Source organism: Musca vetustissima, unplaced genomic scaffold (genome assembly GCF_032173495.1).
Source record: "Musca vetustissima isolate MV318-11 ecotype Yass unplaced genomic scaffold, APGP_CSIRO_Mvet_v1 utg76573, whole genome shotgun sequence".
In the NCBI taxonomy this organism is placed as follows: Eukaryota; Metazoa; Arthropoda; class Insecta; order Diptera; family Muscidae; genus Musca; species Musca vetustissima.
The window spans coordinates 147122-164001 of NW_026874818.1; the positions used below are offsets into that span (position 1 = coordinate 147122).

Here is a 16880-nt window from a genome sequence, read left to right on the forward strand (position 1 = left end):
ATTGAGAGAGCCATGCCCCGTCAGTAAGAAACCAGTACTTAAGCCGAAGCGAAAGTCTGGCCGGTCCACTACGAACGTTGCGTCACGAATAAATTCGTACGTCACCCTCCCTTTGTCACTGTTCGTCCACCTAGTCCTCCACCTATCAACAACACAGTCCCGAAGGATAGTGCTGTACCGCCTACTCTCCCCATCCACCAAATCAGAAGGCCTGAGCCAATCATCCTCAACCAACTGCAAACCACGCTTAAGCTTATACATGATAGCCCTACATCTCACTTCAAGATCAAGCGGCGCGGCGCCAAGCAGCACCTGCAACGCCTCTGTTGAAACAGTGCGACACACTGCCAAGCACGCTAACATGACGACCCGCTGACACGAAAGGAGCTTTCTCTGCCCGAAGACAGAGGAGGCAGTTCTGTACCATATAGGTGCACCATAAGTTGCGCAGGCAACAAAAAGCCCACCATATATGATACGTACAGAGCGCCTACTCAAGCCCCAATCAGTCCGCAAAACACGCCTGATGGTCCCAACGACCGCTGTCAGCTTCTCTTTCAACCGATCAAAGTGTGGAAGAAAATTCAACCGCTCTGACACCGTTACTCCGAGATATTTAACAGTACACGAATACCTTATGCCGCGTTCACCAGCTCGAATGCAGGGAGGACGACTGCGTGCCAACCTGCCTTTCAACAGCATCAGCACCGTCTTCTCAGTAGCCACCTCCACTCCAACTCGGTCACTCCAAGCCTGCAGAGTCTGCATAGCTTGCTCCCCACGATTTTCAAGTTCAAGGCGACTATCCCCTTCAATCATGATGAGCAAGTCATCCGCATATGCGCAAACTTTGAAGGAAGCAGCCAACTCCCGCAACAGGGGATCCATCATGAGGTTCCATATACATGGACCACAAATGGAACCCTGTGGGCAACCCCGCTGCACATCCCTCCAGACCGAAGCACTGGCTCCCACGACACAAGCCTTCCTATCCCGGAAATATTATTATGTTTCAGGAAGATCGGTTCAGATGTAAATATAGCTCCCATATATATTTTCGTCCGATTTTATATCCTTCGATTTGCACGAAATTTGGCATAGCGTACTGAAGTATGTCTAGAACGATGTGTTTTTTTTTTAATTTCGTGAAAATCGGTTCAGATTTAGATATAGCGCCCATATATATTTTCGTCCGATTTTAGGTAAATAGTTCACCAAAGTCTTTTTATGTCCTTCGATTTGCACAAAGTTTGGCATAGCGTACTGAATTGAGTCTAGAATGATGTGGGGTAAGCTTCCGGAAAATCGGTTCAGATTTCGACTCTAAATCTGCCCGGATGAAATTAAATTAAGCATTGGTTGCAGAAAGGCATGAGTATGTTCCTTCGAGGGAATATTGTCATGCAATTGTAAGGATACATATAGTCGGTCCAGTCCGACTTTACTACTTTCTTTACTGGTTACAAACTCAAAATCTAGTACGAAGATGGGATCTCTCGGTATTTTTCATCTAGTATCGACCGCCCCTCACGAAACGTCAATATTTTAAAAATTTATTAATCCAATAACAATTGTGTTAAATGTTAGATTTGATACAAAATACATCGCAATATTTCATTTCGAGACAGGATTTTTGAAGGAAAAAAAAATAAGAAGACATTTTTATTCCAATAACAATCGTATGGATTGTTCGATTTGATACAAAATATATCGCAATATTTCTTTTCAGAACCAGATTTTTTGAAAAATAAAATTTCAAGGTGTTCAAGACCCGCCATAGTCGCAGATTTATTTTTCAAAGCCACAGATTTTGAAAAAATATTTTTTCTAGCACCACATACAGGCATGGATTTTTGAATGGATGAATATTCTTCAAGAACCACAGATTGAATTTTTAAAATAATATCTTTTCAAGAATATATTTTTAAGTCCCACTATTTGCGTGGATTTTTATACCCTACACAACTATGTTATCTGGGTATTATTAAATATTATAGTTTTGTGTAGCTCCAAGAGTTTGTAACGCCGCGAAATATTGGTCCTAGACCCACCTTTAAGTATACCGATCGTCATATCTCGACTAGATGAGTCGATCTAGACATGTGTGTCCGTCCGCCCATTATAGCTTGTAAACACTATACAGGCCACAGTTATGGACCAATCTTCACGAAATTGTGCATGTAGGATGGGTTCGGCCCAATGAAGACCCCTATTGTTTTTGGTAAAGATCGGTTAATATTTAGGGGATGAAATGGGCCAAATACTTAATTTTTGTTGGTTTTTCTGGTCGCTCTAGAGGCTGCAATTATGGCCCAAACTTCGCGAATTTTTACATGGAGAAGAGGATCGGGCCAAAAAATAAGCATGTCTGTTTTGATAAAGATCGGTCAATAGTTGGCGGGTCAAATGGGCCCCGACTTTTGTGTAAAAAATGACACAAAATTGTATTCTATAGCGTATATATTTTTCCATGAAGGATATAGACCCAAGAAGTTAGCAGTACATCCAAGACGAGTGGTTGACCTTTAAATTGATACCAATTACATTGTCGTATGTACTCGGATGTGGGAGTTACACTTCAATATTTACAGGTGTTTACGTATTCATATATTATTTAATAAACCATTACCACATTAGAGGGCGAAAATAAAGCGCGGATCGCTTTAAAAATTTGTATGAGGATCCAGGTATGTTCAAGGACAACGCCTATAATTTTCGGTGATGATCAGATAATAATTTTGGGATGAAGTGGACCGAAAACTTAATCTTTTGTGTTTTTCGAGTCGATCTATAGGCCGCAATTGAAAGCCGAACATTACAACACAACCCACGGTGAAGGAAATCTGGACAATTAATTAGAAGGGCTGTACTTATTAGTAATAATAATATTTGTTGACCTCTAGTCGTCAAGAGGGTGCAAGTATCGCGAAGTATTGCCCAAGCTTAGAATGTAGTACCACAGAAAGTTACATTTTCGTGGAAGTTGTGTAGGGTATCATATGGTCGGCACCGTCTGACTATACTGCTCCGCTCGCTGGTTTAAGAATATTTTTTATTCGGTCCACTCCTTCTGGTACCTCTCTCACATTGTCTGAATATTTACAATTTTTATAAATTCAATATTAAGCAAATTAAATGTCCGGCTGTTTGACCCAAATTCTACACATTGTTGTATTTCATCGTTCGATAAAAAATTCTTAATTCACTTCTAGCTTTTATGGCTGTACTTAGAAACCAAAGTTTTAAAGCCTTTTCAATGCACTCTGGTAAAATATTATAGAACAATTGAAGCTGCTTCAACTGCTATCTCTGGCAGTCTTTGGAAGAAAAAAAACAACAGTTTTAAAAATCCATGTTTCTAATAATATTCGTTAAAAATTTTAATTGTCTTTTAAATCGATATTTAATTATTTAAAATTGATATTTTCCTTGAATTCCACCACCAAAGTTATTATAATTCTCATCGAAATTACGTGTACCATGGGCGTAGGCATCTATGGTACCACGTCCATCAGGAGTAGTGTACAAATTCTGATTCAGCTGCACCGAAGCTTGACGTCCAAATTGATCCTTATTGAAGTCAGCAGCAGCACCACTACCAGCAGACCATTTACCCTGCAAACCCCCACCAAAGGCATTGGTATTGTGATCAAAGTTGCGACTGGCATGGGCGTTGGCATCCAGAGATCTATCGCCATTCGAGTAAATATTTTGTTTATATTGTACAGATGCTACACGGCCATTTTGATCCTTGCGATAGTCCACTCCCACACTACCACAATTGGGTGAACGAACATGGCGAGAGAGTGGTAATGGTTCATATTGCTCAAATTGATTATCCTGGGCTTCAAAGCCGTCTTCAAAGATTTCTATGGGTGAGCCCATGGTTAAAGCTAGGCAAACTGCCATTAAAATTGTGCACTTGAAAGCGAACATATTTTTGGTATTTTCTTGTTGTTATCTTCGATATGTTATACTAAATGAATGATGCAGATTTGGGGAGACTTTGGTCTTTATATAATGAATTGTTGTGTAAATAATTGCAAGAAATGGGATTCACTTTTTCGGACTGATAAGAATTTTTGGTGTAGAAGGAATTCTATCTTATATAGATTTTATGAGGGACAATGAGTAAAAAGCTAAATTCTTTATTTAAACGGGGATGTACGGTGGTTCTGTACTTTTTCAAAGAGGAACCCAACGAAAATGAATCCAAATTTTCATAAGATGATTTTTTTTAATGAGAAGTAATTTTCTTTCATTAAATGTCAATATTAGTATATTAACTGTTATTAACATAGCTGTTTCTTATTCGCATATAAATTGGGAATAAGAATGACTTACACCATGTAGGGGAATTAACCCTGTACGCAGGTGTTGGCTGATATATGACCGGGTTTTTTTAAATGTTTTTGCAATAGACATATATATGTATGTTTGCTCATGACAAACATTTTTATATGCATTAATTTTTAATTTTTAAACATAGTTTTTCAATATATATTTTAATTCAGTTATGAGATCTTATAAAAATAGTTCAATATTAAAAGGAAGAATTTCTATACGCTCTTAAAATCTCCACTTTCCTTGAATGCCACCACCAAAGTTATTGCGATTATGATCGAAATTTCGGCTAGCCTGTGCATAGGCATCAATCGAACCACGGCCATCACGAGTTGTGTACAAATTTTGATTATACTGCATAGATGCCTCACGTCCTCGCCGATCTTTGTTGTATTCAATGTGCAAATTTCCTTGGCTGTTGTTGTTGTTGTCAGAAGTTTCATTGGACTTTTTTGCTTCCATGGTTTGGTTGGTATTTGATTTGAAATTGAACTAATTGTTCGGTTACAAAACACAATCGTCTTATATAGTCATATTTTATCATATGCGGGGGACTTTACTTGGTTATTTTTTTAAAAATCGTATAACCAAATCTTATCTAATTTTATTGTATCCTCTTAAAGAAATGGGGGTTTTGTGAAGGGAATATACCTAAATATGTATTTCTGTTGAATGAATAATCGCTAAAGGGGTATCTGGTATACCAATGAGTATGTCGGAAATGATTGTTTGAGAATATTTGTCAAAGCCTTGGTCTGATTTACGTATGATCCTTTACTATGCAAAAAATTTGTTATTACCGTGACATTTTAGGTACTTTGAAGGTTTAGCATTTCTAGGTTCTTGGAGGGTTAGAAACATATTTGCAGAAAATAATTAATTGGGTTCTTAGTTTGACATAACCCATACTTACGAGTAGGTCTTACACCATTTTCGGTATATTGAGGATCCGACACATCTAAGTGACTGTAATTGGGCATTACGAATTTCAGGTTATGAAAATTCTCCCGAGAAAATTATTAAAAATTTTAACGACATTATTTACATTAAATCGGAAGAAAATATATATATATATATATATATCGATCTTAACCGATTTTCACGAAACTCAGGACACATAATTCCACGCTCAATTCAGTACACTATGCCAAATTTCGTGCAAATCGAAAAATATATAGGGACTTTGGTGCCCATTTACATAAAATCGGACGAAACTATATATGGGAGCTATATCTAACTCTGCACCGATTTTTCACGAAACTTGGCAGGCATCATTCTAGGTTCAATTCAGTACGTTATGCCAAATTTCGTGCAAATCGAAAGATACATTAGGATTTTGGTGAACCTTTACATTAAATCGGACGAAAACATATATGGGAGCTATATCTAAATCTGCACCGATTTTCACCAAACTTGGCAGACATCACTCTAGGTTCAATTCAGTACGTTATGCCAAATTTCGTGGAAATCGAAAGATACATAGGGATTTTGGTGCACCTTTTACATTAAATCGGACGAAAACATATATGGGAACTACATCTTAATCCGCACCGATTTTCACGAAACTCAGGACACATCATTCCAGGCTCAATTCAGTACGTTATGCCAAATTTCGTGCAAATCGAAAGATATATAGGGACACTGGTGCACCAATTACATAAAATCGGCCAAGAAACTTGGCAGACATCACTCTAGGTTCAATACAGTACGTTATGCCGAATTTCGTGGAAATCGAAATATACATATAGGGATTTTGGTGCACCATTTACATTAAATCGAACGAAAACATATATGGGAGCTATATCTAAATCTGCACCGATTTTCACGAAACTTGGCAGACATTACTTTAGGTTCAATTCTGTATGTTATGCCAAATTTCGTGCAAATCGAAAGATATATAGGGACATTGGTGCACCATTTACATTAAATCGGACGAAAATATATATGGGAGCTATATGTAAATCCGGACCGATTTTTACGAAACTTGGCAGACATAAATCTAGGCTCAATCCAGTACGTCATGCGAAATTTCGTGCAAATCGAAAGATATATAGGGACATTGGTGCACTATTCGGACTAAAATATAAATGCGACCTGTACTTTGTTCACTATTTAAATCCAACAGACGGACGGACATGCATAAATCGACTCAGAAACTGATTCTATGCATATTCTCAAAAGGAATTATGGGTATATCTCGTTTTCTTCTGCCTGTTACAAACATATGAACAAGGACATAATACCCTATACCACAGTGTGGTGAAGGGTATAACAAGTAAAAACATCCTTAAGTTCGGATGGGTGATATTTTTAAACCCTCCAACATTAGGCGAAGATTTACAATACTTGTACTCACTGGGTATCATTATACATGCCGGGTTACCCTACACGATGGTACAGTTTTGGTTGGAAGTTTAAATTATGGTATAATGGGGGTACCGTGATATGGGGTTACCCTAAATGGTAGACCCATATTTATAATTTTTGGTAGAAAGATCCACGAAAATCGTACCCGAATTCCTCAAAATACCGAATAATGGGGGTATCATTATGTCGAGGTAATAGGTGGACCATTTTTGATCATTTAGGGTAGGAATATGTGTAACCCTATGAAAACACAAAATGCCAAATTACCTCCAATTCTGTTGAAAAACATTCCAATAACCAGATAATGACAATGTAAACTCCACCCTATGATAGTCAGGAATTCCGTAGAAATATTCCGAAATGTTGGGAAAGGAATAAAAAAAATTAATACACCCTCAGGTATATGTTGGACGATATAAAAATAACTGGTGATTACCCTTATACATACACATGAGTCTCTAAATTGAGATTCCAATCGATAAAACATTTATCAAAACGACCAAGTAAATACCCTTCGTCGGCTTGTGGATATGTATATAAACCCGTTCAATTGTGAATCAAAACATCATTCAATTATTTACAATCAATAACACTACTCAACCATGGAAGCAAATAAGCCAAAGGATAACTCTTCTAGCAATGGAAACTTAAGCATTGAATACAACAAAGATCGACGTGGGCGTGAGGCATCCGTGCAATATAACCACAATGTATACACAAGTCCAGATGGTCGGGGTTCGATTGAAGCCTATGCCCAAGGTAGCCGTAATTTCGATCATAATCGTAACAATTTTGGTGGTGGCATACAAGGAAGATGGAGATTTTAGGAATCTATAAATACATATATTGCAGTTTAAAATAATGCAATTTTTGTAATATAAATACAATTTAATTTAAATTCTTACAAAAATATCATAAGTTTTTTTTATTTTTGAGTGGACTCTGACTTCGACACCAATTTTTTAGTGCTTGATGATTAAGAAAACATACCCTAAATTACTAAAGAAATCCCATTGGGATTTATTTCCTCTTCGAAAAAGTACCAAACTTACCGTACATCCCCGTTTTAATAAACACAGGAGAAGTAAACGTACTGCCTCTAGTAACATTTGTTAAAGATACACTTTTTTCATACCAAAAATTCTTATCAGTTCAAACCAAGTAAATCCCATTTCTTGCAATTATTTTCACAATACGTCACTATATAAAGAGCAAGCATCCACAATTCAGCATCATTCAGTTAAGATAATCAAGTGTAGAACACAACAAAAAAACACAAAATGTTTGCATTGAAATTCACCATTTTAATGGCAGTTTGCCTTGCGTTGGCCACTGCCTCACCCATAGAAATATTTGAAGACGGATTTGAAGCCCAGGATAATCAAATGGACCAATATGAACCACTGCTACTTTCTCGCCATGCTCGTTCTCCAGATGGTGGTAGTGTTGGAGTGGACTATCGCAAGGATCAAAATGGCCGTGTAGCATCTGTACAATATAAACAGAATATTTACTCCAATGGTGATAGATCACTGGATGCCAATGCGCATGCCAGCCGCAACTTCGATCACAATGCCAATGCTTTTGGTGGTGGTGTACAGGGTAAGTGGTCTGCTGGTAGTGGTGCTTCTGCTGATTTCAATAAGGATCACTTTGGACGTCAAGCTTCGGTGCAGTTGAATCAGAACTTGTACACCACTCGTGATGGACGTGGTACCATAGATGCCTATGCTCACGGCACACGTAATTTCGATTATAATTATAATAATTTTGGTGGTGGAATTCAAGGAAAATATCGTTTTTAAATGTTTGTAAAAAATATGTATATACAGAAATAAAGGATTATTAAAAAAAAAACGAATATAATTAAATGTGTTTTATTTGGTGTCCGACTATTATTCTCACAACTAAAATGTCATAATTGTTCATTTCCATCTTAGGGCGTAGGGTAGAAATAGGATTGTAAATAAACCCGTCAATTAATACTCTGTCCAAAGTTCACATGCCGATGATGTGGTCCTGCTGGTTGGGGGTAAGTTTCTAACGAAAATTGCAGGCATCCTGAACAGAGATGGCCTGTCAGAAACAGTGACTTAAATGACATACATTTCCGACGTATAATACATACGTCAGAAACGTCGGAAACATACCCAAATCCATTAGGTTTTTGACAAAAAAGCTATTTCCATTAATCAATTTGGAAATTACGCATGCTTTACTCAAATTAATATAAAATTTCAAAATTTTCTTCCCAAAAAAATTTAGAAACTTTTATCAGTTCTAATAGTGAATAGTCAGATATATGTAAAAATAATATATATTTTTGAAAATAACTGTATATGCTGATAATATTGAAATAAATGACGTTTACTACATTTATTACATTTTATACAGGTATATGACGTTTTCGACGTTTACACCTTTTTGACAGTCGAAAACCTAAAAATTCGTCACACGGACCATCCCTGATCCTGAAGGGTGCCCTTTCAATCCTGTCTAATTTGGCATGCACCAAAGGTCTTGGTTTAAACCCCACAAAAACCGAACTATTGCTCTTCACTAGAAAACGCAAGATTCCTAGTTTCCGTCTGCCATCACTTGGAGGAGTGACTTTAACCCTTTCTGAAGAAGCAAAGTATCTTGACACCATCCTAGACCGCAAACTATTGTGGAATAGGAATGACGAGGAACGCTCTAAGAAAGGTTTGCTGGCACTCTATTCATGTAAGAACTCCATAGGTAAGAGCTGGGGATTGAGACCCGAAATTATACACTGGCTGTAAACGACGATCGTCTTACCCATACTTACCTATGGTTGTCTTGTTTGGTGGCAAGGGGCTAACAAAAATATGCTGCTGACAAAATAGAGCTTAGTACAGCGATCGGGTTCAATTCTGATCACCGGAGCATTAAGATGTACACCACAAGCAGCCTTGAACGCAATTTTGAATCTCCAGCCATTGGATATTCTGATTAAATTCCAGGCTGCCAGGTGCGCTCTGAGGCTCCGGGAAACGGATGCTTAGAAATCACTGAGCTATGGTCATGCCAGCATTCTAAACATAACGTCAGGTTATGACCTTTTTAGGGGGAACTGTCATATCAGTCACTATATTCCCCCTCATAAGGTCTTTAATGGCATCAATGTTGAATTTCCTAGTAGGGAATCCTGGACTAATGGCTTTTTACCTCTGCCAGGTCTGTCAATCTTTACAGACGGGTCTAAGATGGAGGAAGGTACTGGCGCAGGCGTTTACTGTAGGGAATTAGGAATATGCAACTCATATAAACTCAACAATAACTGTAGCGTTTTTCAAGCAGAGATTCTTGCAATTACGAAAGCGGCCGAAATAGTAAAAACACTTAATGGCGGTAACACGGGACCGGCGACTATATATGTCGATAGTCAAGTGGCCCTGAAAGCGGTGAAGTCGCATACTATAAACTCGTAAGCAGTTCATTATTGTAAGTCAGCTTTGAATGATATACGACAGATAGTTGGTTTATGTTGGGTTCCAGGACATAATAACATTGAAGGGAATGAGATAGCCGACGAGCTTGCTAGAGGGGGATCACAGTCGTCCAATCTTCTGATTGAGAGATCTGTAAAACCACCCATCAGCTGTTTCATTGGCAGAATCCGTGCGTTCCATTGCAAGGTAGTTGGTAACAGATTCGCTGTTGAAACACAATAAAAAGGAGATTCATACAAATATCAATAGGTCATCCGTTGGGATATGTCTGTACATCTAGAAAACGCAACTACGTAATTACATGCTCAATTTTGTACGTTGTGCAAAATTTGATGTCAATCTGACTAACATGAGGAGTTTGATGCCCAATTTACTTAAAATCGGACAAAACTATATATGGGAGCTATATCTATATCTGCACCGATTTTCACAAAACTTGGCAGACATCACTCTATGGCAAATTTCGTGCAAATCGAAGGATATATAGGGACTTTGGCGCACCATTTACATGAAATCGGACGAAACTGTATTTATATATGGTCTGTTCCCGTTCTGCAAGAATCTTCTAGATTTTACTATTTTCGTCGATATCATAAATGAAAATTCGTTATCGTAGTAAAAAGTAGTAGATTCTTGCAGAACGGGAACAGACCATATATAAATACACTGTGCGACAGAATTTTAGGGGGTGGAAATTCCTATTGGGGTTGAAAGACCCTGTTGAATGTATGAAGTTTATGTTTACACTCCGAGAAACCGGAATTTCAAATTAGGGATACTGCACTGCGAAATGTAGATTAAACTATCATATACCCGAAATGAGGCGGATAATTTATATGGGGTAATATCAATACAATATTACGCATTTATATATTTCCGCTCCAAAAACCATCAAACTACCCAAATGGGGTGTCAAAACATGAAAATGTTCTGAAAGTATGTTTCTTCCTAAATGTCAAATTCCAGGTAACTTGGCTGAAGCGTAAAAAAATATAAAATAATTGTGCATTTTATTCAAGAACATCGACATTTTCCGTATCCATATACAGTTCCACAATTACAGTATAAAATTTGGAATACTTCGGATCTATAATTTTTTCACAATATTAGGCAGAGGTGTACTTTTTGGGTACATTTTTATATTGCTATAAAATAACAAGTAGAAAATGTGTTTTTTTTCTTTAAGATATTTTGTATTTCTTTATTTTTATACAAAATTTTTTAAAACAATTATTTAAAAACTATATCTTCCTTGAAATCCACCACCAAAATTATTATAATTACGATCAAAATTACGTGTTCCGTGGGCATAGGCATCTATGGTACCACGACCATCACGAGTGGTGAATAAATTTTGATTCAACTGCACCGTAGCTTGACGTCCAAAGTGATCCTTATTGAAATCAGCAGAAGCACCACTACCAGCAGACCATTTACCCTCTACACCACCACCAAAAGCATTTGCATTGTGATCGAAATTGCGACTGGCATGGGCATTGGCATCCAGCGATCTATCACCATTGGAGTAAATATTCTGCTTATATTGTACAGATGCTACACGACCATTTTGATCCTTGCGGTAGTCCACTCCAACACTACCACCATCGGGAGAACGAGCATGGCGAGAAAGTAATAATGGTTCATATTGCTCCAATTGATTATCCTGGGCTTCAAATCCGTCTTCAAATATGTCTATGGGTGAGGCAGTGCTTTACGCAAGGCAACCAGCCATAAAAATGCTGAACTTCAAGGCGAACATTTTTTTTATTGGTTTATTGTGTTCTACACGTTTTTATGTTAACTGAATGATGCTAATTTTGGGATGATTGGTCTTTATATATAAAAACATGTGAAAAATTGCAAGAAATGGGATTCACTTTTTTGAATTGATAAGAATATGATTTTTGGCAGATGTTATATGGGGAAGTACTGCATTGAAAATAAATTCCATCTTCAGAAAATAAATTGTGTTACAACATTTTAAGCAATTATCTTTAAAAATTAATAATAATTCTCAATCTAGTTTGGGATAGAAAATTATTTACTCCGTTCCAATACTTTTGGTAAGATATTCAACTGTTCGGTCAAGATCGATCAATATTGATACAATTTTATAGAAATATATTTGTAGAACTTGGGTGCCTAATTTTAGTATACGGAATTTCTGAAATGATACCATGATATGAAGATGGGATGATCTAAGAAAAAAAGTACTTAACTCTAGTAGTTCTCCATTATAATATACTAAACAAGATAATGAGCTGTACCGCATATCATCTTTTAAAACAAATTTCCAACACCAACAATTCTTATCAGTACGAAAAAAGTGAATCCCATTTCGTGCAATCATTTCCATAATTATTCAGTATATAAAGTCCAAGCATTCCAAAATTATCATCATTCAGATAACATAACAAAGTGTAGAATACCACAAGAAAAGAAAAAAATGTTCGCTATCAAGTGTATCACTTTAATGGCTGCTTGCCTAATTGTTGCCAATGCCTCACCCATAGAAATGTTTGACGACGGATTTGCAGCCCAGGGTATTCAATTGCAGCAATATGAAGCATTACCACTTTCTCGTCATGTTCGTTCTCCCGATGGTGGTAGTGTTGGTGTGGACTATCGCAAGGATCAAAATGGTCGTGTAGCATCTGTACAATATAAGCAGAATATTTACTCCAATGGTGATAGATCTTTGGATGCCAATGCACATGCAAGTCGCAACTTCGATCACAATGCCAACGCTTTTGGTGGTGGTGTTCAGAGTAAATGGTCTGCTGGTAGTGGTGCTTCTGCTGACTTCAATAAGGATCAATTTGGTCGTCAAGCTTCGGTGCAGTTGAATCAGAATTTATACACCACCCGTGATGGACGTGGTACCATAGATGCCTATGCCCATGGAACACGTAATTTCGATTATAATTACAATAATTTTGGTGGTGGAATTCAAGGAAAATATCGATTTTAATTCTTTTTTAACAAATAATAAAGAATTATAAAATTAAAAGGAAATTTATTACTTGTTTTTATTACCAAAGGTTGCACACTGTGGATATTTAAAAGACTCGTTGGAGGAGGGTGTGAAATTCTATAATGAACATTTATATAACCTGTATTGATCAGTATTGCATTTAATATTTACAATGCTGGTGTAAATTGAGTATAATATCATGAAATGTTATATAATATTAAAGGTAATTTGGTCAGAGTTTACACACATGCAAAATGACCAAAATGACACGCATGATAGACCATTATTTCTAATGGAAATTGTTTGTATTTTTTTTATAAATTCCTAAACCCGGAATGCTAAGTTATATTCCTTTCGTTCGGTTACGACGGCTAAAGCCCTCAAAATACAGAAACGGGGAACCTATTTCAACAAAACTTCACGGACAAATATTGGGAGTTTGGTGCACCATTTACCAAAAATCGGACGAGATTATATATGAGAGCTATATCTAAATCTGAACCGATATTAACAAAACTTCACAGACGTCAAACTGGACCTAATTCAGTATGTTGTACAAAATTTTGTATCGATCAGACAAATATTGGGGAGCTATATATGGGAGCTAGATCTAAATCTGAACCGATTTTCTCCAATTTCAATAAAGTTTGTCCTTGGGCCAAATAAGTGAGCTATGCCAAATTTAACTTAAATCGGATAATAAATGCGATCTGTATTTTTTCACAAGAATACATAGATAGACGGACGGGCAGACATGCATAATTCAACACAGAAAGTGATGCTATGCATATTCCCAAAAGGAACCATGGGTCTATCTCGATTTCTTTTGCCTGTTACAAACATATACACAAAGACATAATACCCTGTACCACAGTGTGATGAAGGGTCCAAAATTCTCAAAATACTGACTTAGGTAAATATTAATAATTTTTAGTGCGGAGATGTGGTAATACCGTTATGAAAACCCAAAATACCAAATTACAGCCAATTTGATGGAAAACGTGTCAAAAATTCCTATAATGGGGAGTACCATATTATGGGAGCTACCCATAAACGTGGGTCAATATTAACAAATTTTAGTACGGAAATGTTGTATACAATTAGAACCCAAAATAAAAATTACAACTAAGTTGATTGGAAAACGTGTCCCAAATCATAAAAAACGAATACAAGGGGGAGGTACCGTTGGATGATGGCTAACCTGAAGTTCGGGTCAATATTAATAATATTTGGTACGAATATGTGATATACAATGAGAACCCAAAATATCAAACTATAGCCTATTGGGGAGTACCGTTATATGGCTACCCTGAAACATGGGTAAATACTAATAATTTTGGCTATGGATATGTCTTATTCAATGAGAACCGCAAATGCCTTGTTACAGGCTCCTCGTTTGAAAAAAGTGACCAAAATCCCCAAAATAACGAAAATTGGGGGCTACACCAAAACTTTGACCTATATATGCAATTTGCAATATCAAAACATGCTATGACTACTAGTAATGTCTAGAAAAAATTTCAAAGCTCTGTCTTTAACGTTGCGATTTCCATCCTGATTTGATGTGATGTGTAAATCGACATAGAATGTTTTGATCAAGAATGTATATACTTAGTGGGGTTGCAAACAAAATGACAAACTTAATATACTTTCCACATTTTGAGGTGTTCTTATTTTTTTTTTTTTTCAAAAATCACATAGGATAGTTCTTGATAATAATCATTAAAAATTCACTCTTTGGTAGTATTCGTACTTGACAATTTTTTTAATTAACATTTTGGAATGTTGAAAAAAATTATTCTTTATCTAGATCGCCTATAACGACTCCCTTCAGCTCGTCTTAATAAAGGCTAGCCTAGGTTGTGTATATTTATGGCGCCCTGCATTCAGCTCAATCTGACCTGCAATCAGCTCGCCAATATGATGACGCTTTACCCTAAGTTCAACTCACCTAATTGTTCATATTGATTGTGCCTAACCCAATAATTTCCAACAGAATGTTCTTCTCATGCCCATCATTAAATAAACACAGGCGTTTGTGCTAATAAATATTCTTCTTTTATTTTTGAAAATTTAATAAATAACATCAATTAATAAGTCTAACTAAAATCTCCATTTTCCTTGAATGCCACCACCGAAGTTGTTGCGATTGTAATCAAAATTTCTGCTACCTTGAGCATAGGCGTCAATGGATCCACGACCATCACGGCTGGTATATAAATTATGATTATATTGCACGGAAGCTTCACGTCCACGTTGATCTTTGTTGTAACCAATATTTACACTACCTTGTTGGGGTGAGCGGATATAACGAGCATGTTCCATGGCTTCGTAGTTTTCCAATGCCTCAGGTTCCATATCAAAATTATTATCAAATGTCGCCGGTAGAGATGTGACAAGAACGATACAAGAAATCAATAATACAAAAGATTTTAAGTTAAACATTTTATATTTAATATTATATTTTCAAATAGCTGTTGTGTTGAACGATGCTGTAGACTAGATTGAATATTGTGACTTAAATGTGATGCTTTTATTGTGAAATGTGTGTGCATCTTCTATTCTGTATCAGGGATTCCCTCTTAGCTGATAATAGTTTGTTGATGCCATTTTTGTTGTTTTTCTCGAAAAAATATGATATGGTTTTCACATAAATTTTTGATTATTTGAGAGGGGAATTACATTTCCAGCTCATACCAGAATTTATTAGGGGACTCCCATTATTAATTGGAATTTTTGCCGATTTTTAATAGGCAGGTAAAATAAAATTAAAGAATTAATATTTTAATGTATTTAAGAGTGTAACAAATGTATCAATATTTTTCCACTTGTTACGATACATCTGCAATTTGGATATTTTGGGGAGGTTGTGTTCTTCAAAGGACAGTTTCAATATAAGACAATGATTCTACAATAGTCCCTCAACAAAGGTCGTGTGTAATTTTCGGTATGATAAAAGTCCTTTGCCAATTTTCTAAACTGTGTGTCTGTAGTTTGGAATTTCGTATTCTCCTCGCAGCTATTTATTTATTAAAATTGAACTATTTTCTTGGAGGGTATAATTTAATATGAAATATTGCAACGGCTGTAAGAAGCACTACCCGGAAATTATATTTAGAGTTTTAAAGTTTTTTCAAATATTTTTTTGTTTATTGCACTTGAAATTAATATTCCAAGAAATGCTACAAAAAGTAAAGTACCAATTGGTTAAAAATTACATGGAAATTTATACGCACAATGATAACAATTGATTCTTATCAATTTTAAATTAATGATAATATCGATTGGATCTTGGGTGTATATAAATACAACATCGATTTCTCAAATATCATTCAACAGTTTTACTTGAACACAATATCTAAAGGAAATCGAAAATGTTCGCCTTAAAATATTTCCTTTTGGTGATTTCTTTTGTAATCCTTGTCAGTGGGTTGCCTTTGGATTCCAAGGATGGAAATAAAAATAATGTCATAGTTCGTACTCCGCGCCATGGCAGCATCGTTAGCACATCCCTGCCAAACTAACAGGCAACAATGTTGCCTTTGTGAGCTTTGCTTGGTTGACTGTTGTGTGCTTAGCATGGAGTCGTGTTACGTCTGGTGGCGTGACCATGGGAAGTGTAGTGTCAGCGTATTGTCAGCAATTTTGATTTGTTTAGTTTAAGTAGAATAAGTTTTTGATTTGAATAAAGAAGTTAGTTCATTCTAACTCACCAAAAGGCA

At 36.3% G+C, this 16880-nt stretch overlaps 3 protein-coding genes across 3 annotated transcripts; 2 read left to right on the forward strand and 1 right to left on the reverse strand.

Moving 5' to 3' along the window:
* Positions 1–7991: 7991 nt before the first annotated feature.
* On the forward strand, positions 7992–8516 carry LOC133336858 (uncharacterized). The gene has a single exon (XM_061545135.1). It carries the CDS (start codon positions 7992–7994, stop codon positions 8514–8516), a length of 525 nt encoding a protein of 174 aa, XP_061401119.1.
* Positions 8517–11418: 2902 nt separating this feature from the next.
* On the reverse strand, positions 11419–12461 carry LOC133336869 (uncharacterized). Its single transcript, XM_061545146.1, has 2 exons — positions 12452–12461; positions 11419–11876 (listed from the first exon to the last, which is right to left on the reverse strand). Exons 1-2 carry the CDS (start codon positions 12459–12461, stop codon positions 11419–11421), a joined length of 468 nt encoding a protein of 155 aa, XP_061401130.1.
* A 169-nt stretch (positions 12462–12630) lies between these two features.
* Positions 12631–13155, forward strand: LOC133336880 (uncharacterized). The gene has a single exon (XM_061545157.1). The coding sequence runs from the start codon at positions 12631–12633 to the stop codon at positions 13153–13155; it is 525 nt and encodes a 174-aa protein (XP_061401141.1).
* Positions 13156–16880: the final 3725 nt, after the last annotated feature.

Excerpts from the sequence above, each read along its gene's own strand:
- LOC133336858 (XM_061545135.1), top strand. The coding sequence starts at position 7,992 with ATGTTTGCATTGAAATTCACCATTTTAATGGCAGTTTGCCTTGCGTTG.
- LOC133336880 (XM_061545157.1), top strand. The coding sequence starts at position 12,631 with ATGTTCGCTATCAAGTGTATCACTTTAATGGCTGCTTGCCTAATTGTT.